This window comes from Carlito syrichta, unplaced genomic scaffold (genome assembly GCF_000164805.1).
Source record: "Carlito syrichta isolate Samal-C Ts95f unplaced genomic scaffold, Tarsius_syrichta-2.0.1 Scaffold143087, whole genome shotgun sequence".
Taxonomy (NCBI): Eukaryota; Metazoa; Chordata; class Mammalia; order Primates; family Tarsiidae; genus Carlito; species Carlito syrichta.
The window spans coordinates 45,792-48,631 of NW_007087183.1; the positions used below are offsets into that span (position 1 = coordinate 45,792).

At 63.8% G+C, this 2,840-nt stretch overlaps 1 protein-coding gene across 1 annotated transcript in view; it reads right to left on the minus strand.

Annotated features, from left to right (window-relative positions):
• The window catches only part of TSC22D4 (TSC22 domain family member 4), an 11,002-nt gene that overhangs the window by 6,218 nt on the left and 1,944 nt on the right, over window positions 1-2,840 (minus strand). The window contains exons 3-4 of the mRNA XM_021708614.1: window positions 2,732-2,836; window positions 397-560 (exon numbers count right to left, since the gene is read on the minus strand). Of these exons, the coding sequence (XP_021564289.1) occupies window positions 397-560; window positions 2,732-2,836 (269 nt within the window). The remainder of the gene's footprint in view (window positions 1-396; window positions 561-2,731; window positions 2,837-2,840) is intronic.

Consider the following 2,840-nt stretch of genomic DNA (forward strand, 5'->3'; position numbering starts at 1 on the left):
CCGGGGGGGGGGGGGGATGGAACTGGGAGGGGACAGACTTCCTAGTCTTGTCTCCAACACGTTTGCCAGTGGGTTCTTGGGGTTGGCCGGATGATCTCCAAATCTGCAAGAGCTCTGGAATCTGACAACAATGACTCCCTTCAAAGTCTCAAAAAGTCTCTGACCTGACAGTTCTCAGCCAGGGAGTCCCACCCAGCTCTCTCCACAGAGCGAGAGTGGGTTCCAAATCAACTCTGCCGGTGGTTGTGCCCAGGCCGGGTTTCTCTGCCTCAGGGGCCCTCGCCAAGCCCCATGTGGGGGAAGGACGCCTAGCAGGCCTAGGCCGTCTCCCACAGCTGCCCCAGGCGCTGGGCGGGGGCCTCACCCTCAAGCCCCGCACCTCGTGAGCCCACCTACCTGTCATCATCGCTGTCCAGGTGACCGCTGATGGCCAGCATGGTGCGAGCCAGGCTGAGGCTCTGGGCTGCCGCCGCCCCAAAATCTGGAGACTTGTGAACCAGACTGGCATCGGGGAAGAAGTAGAGGCCCGGGGAGGTGGGGCGGGCGTCGAGTGGAGGCACCTGGGGGCGAGAGGCGGGAACCGCTGCATGAGAGAGACAGAGACAGAGAGACGAGACGACGGAGAGGCCAGAGAGGGCCAGGAAGCTAGAACCAGCTACCTTACAACTTGCCTGGGAGGCTTCCTCCCTCCCTCCCCACCTCCCCAGCTTCTTCCAGGGACCCAGGCATCCGGCCTCCACAGCCCTACCCTCCTGCAGTTCCGGGAATGGCCTTGCTTGGGCAGGTACCAGACTGAGCAAAGGCTGAGTGGTGCCAGGGGTGTCAGAGAGGCTCCCAGGAGGGATGGCGAAAAGCGCCGAGAAGAGAGTCCAGCACCCCTCAGGGGCCTGAGCCTGGGTCCCGGTCAGAGGCTATCGGTCTCTGCCTTCTCTCACCAGTTGCCTCTTAAAGCAACTCCAATATCACTTCCTTCGAGGGGCATTTCCCATCCTTCGCTAGGCCACTGAGCGGTTTCACTTTTTTGTAGCACCCAGCCGTATCTGAAATTAGAGTATTTATAGCGTCTCCCCTGCTAGAAGGTCAGTTTGCACCGTGGCTATTCGCAGAATGAATGAACGCTCAGAAATCGCTCCTCCGTCCCCCCCATCCTAGCCTCTCCTCGCAGACTTCTCAGGACTCAGGTGAGGTTCCGCGCCTGCTCCTTGCCCCGGTTTGGGGTGGGGGGGTGGAGATGGGGGGAGGCGGAGCCTGGGCGTGGACCCACACGGCCCAACAGGCGCTGGGGGCGGCTGCGACAGGGCGGGGGCGACAGGAACAAGACAAGACTCCTCTGTGAGGCCCCAGGAGGCCCTCGCTTCTCGGAAAAGCCAAGCACAGAGAGTCCAGGGCGGTTAGAGGGACAGAGCCGAGGAAGGGGGCCCAGGTGGCGTCCCCTGGCCCTCGTCCACACCCCCACCCCAGCGCTGTCAGAGGGAGGAGAGACATGGGGGGATGGAGAGGGGAGACACGCTTCTGGAAGGGAACGGTGACACGGATGCGTGCACGCGGGAGGCTGAGGACGCGGGGAGGGGGGGGGGAAGGAAGGGGTGCGGGGGCGCTGAAGAGGGCAGGGTCTGTGAGCCCAAGAGAGGCTCAGGCCGGGCTGAAGGACGGAGGGCAGAGAGACTGGGCCAAGGGGGCTTGCTTTGGAAGAGTCTGGAGACAGGGACCGGTAAAGGACACGGCATCCTCTCCCCCGGGTGGGAGCTGAATTAAAAAGCTCCAGAAAAGTTGGGGGGGTCATGCGAGTTGTGAACTCGGGGCGGGAGGGGGTGGGTGGGGGCAGCCGGTCCTGACTGGTCCTGACAGGACCCAGACATCCAGTCTCAGGTTATTTTTATGCTGTGGTTTGTGCCCAAGGCCAGGAAGGGGGAAGAGCGCTCGTCCTCACACTCCCTGCCTTCTCCCGGCAGGCCAAGGTGTTATTTTCTGCTTCATGACAGAAGCATCCAGCCCCCACCTCCCTGGCTGCTCGCCCCCACCCCAGGGACCCAGGCATCCTGACCCCCAGCCCAGACTTGTTCCTCTTTTGGAGACAGGAAGCAGGAAGAGCAAAGGCTTTAGCTCCTTCGGGGCTGCCTCCCGCCTCCTCGGTCCTCAATCCTGGAGAGGCCCAGATGCGGGGAACTGAGAGGAGCACGAGGGTGAAAATATTTCGGACGAGCCCGCAAGCCCCCATCCCTGCACGTGGTCCTCCCGCCGTGCCTCAGAGAAACCCGGCTTGCCACAGAGCTGGAGCCGGGGAAGCCCCCGTGCTCGGGGCAGGGCTGCCGTGGAGACCTGCAGGGTGGAATGCCTGGCTTTTCCCTCTCCTCCCCAAACCCTGGCAGCTCCTCCCCGCCGGGGGCCGGCTGAGTTAGCAGCCGGGGCCTCCACGGCACCACCTGGAGCCAGGGGGTGACACCAAGACACAAAGAAGGTGAAGTCCAGGCGAGGAGGCCACACACGCTCCAGGCTACGTGGAGACCACGGCCAAAGACAACACATCAAAGGCCAGAGAGAAAGAGAGTGGAGAAACGGGGACGGAGCCGGAGAGAGAAAACAGAAGGGCAGGAGGAAAGGACTTCAAAGCGACAGGCAGGGAGAGGAAGAGGGCTGTCTGCGCGGCCACGGTGGCGAGGGGGCGGGCCGAGGCAGGGAGGCCCGGAGTGGAGGCTGGGCGGCGGCCGCCACGGCCGAGCCCGGCTCTTACCTGCCCTGGCTCCTCTGGAGCCGCCAGCTCCATCCTCAGTCGCGGGTCTCCATCCCTCCGCCGGGACAGTGGAGGGGTCCCCGCCGCCGGGCCCCTGGACTCCACCTCC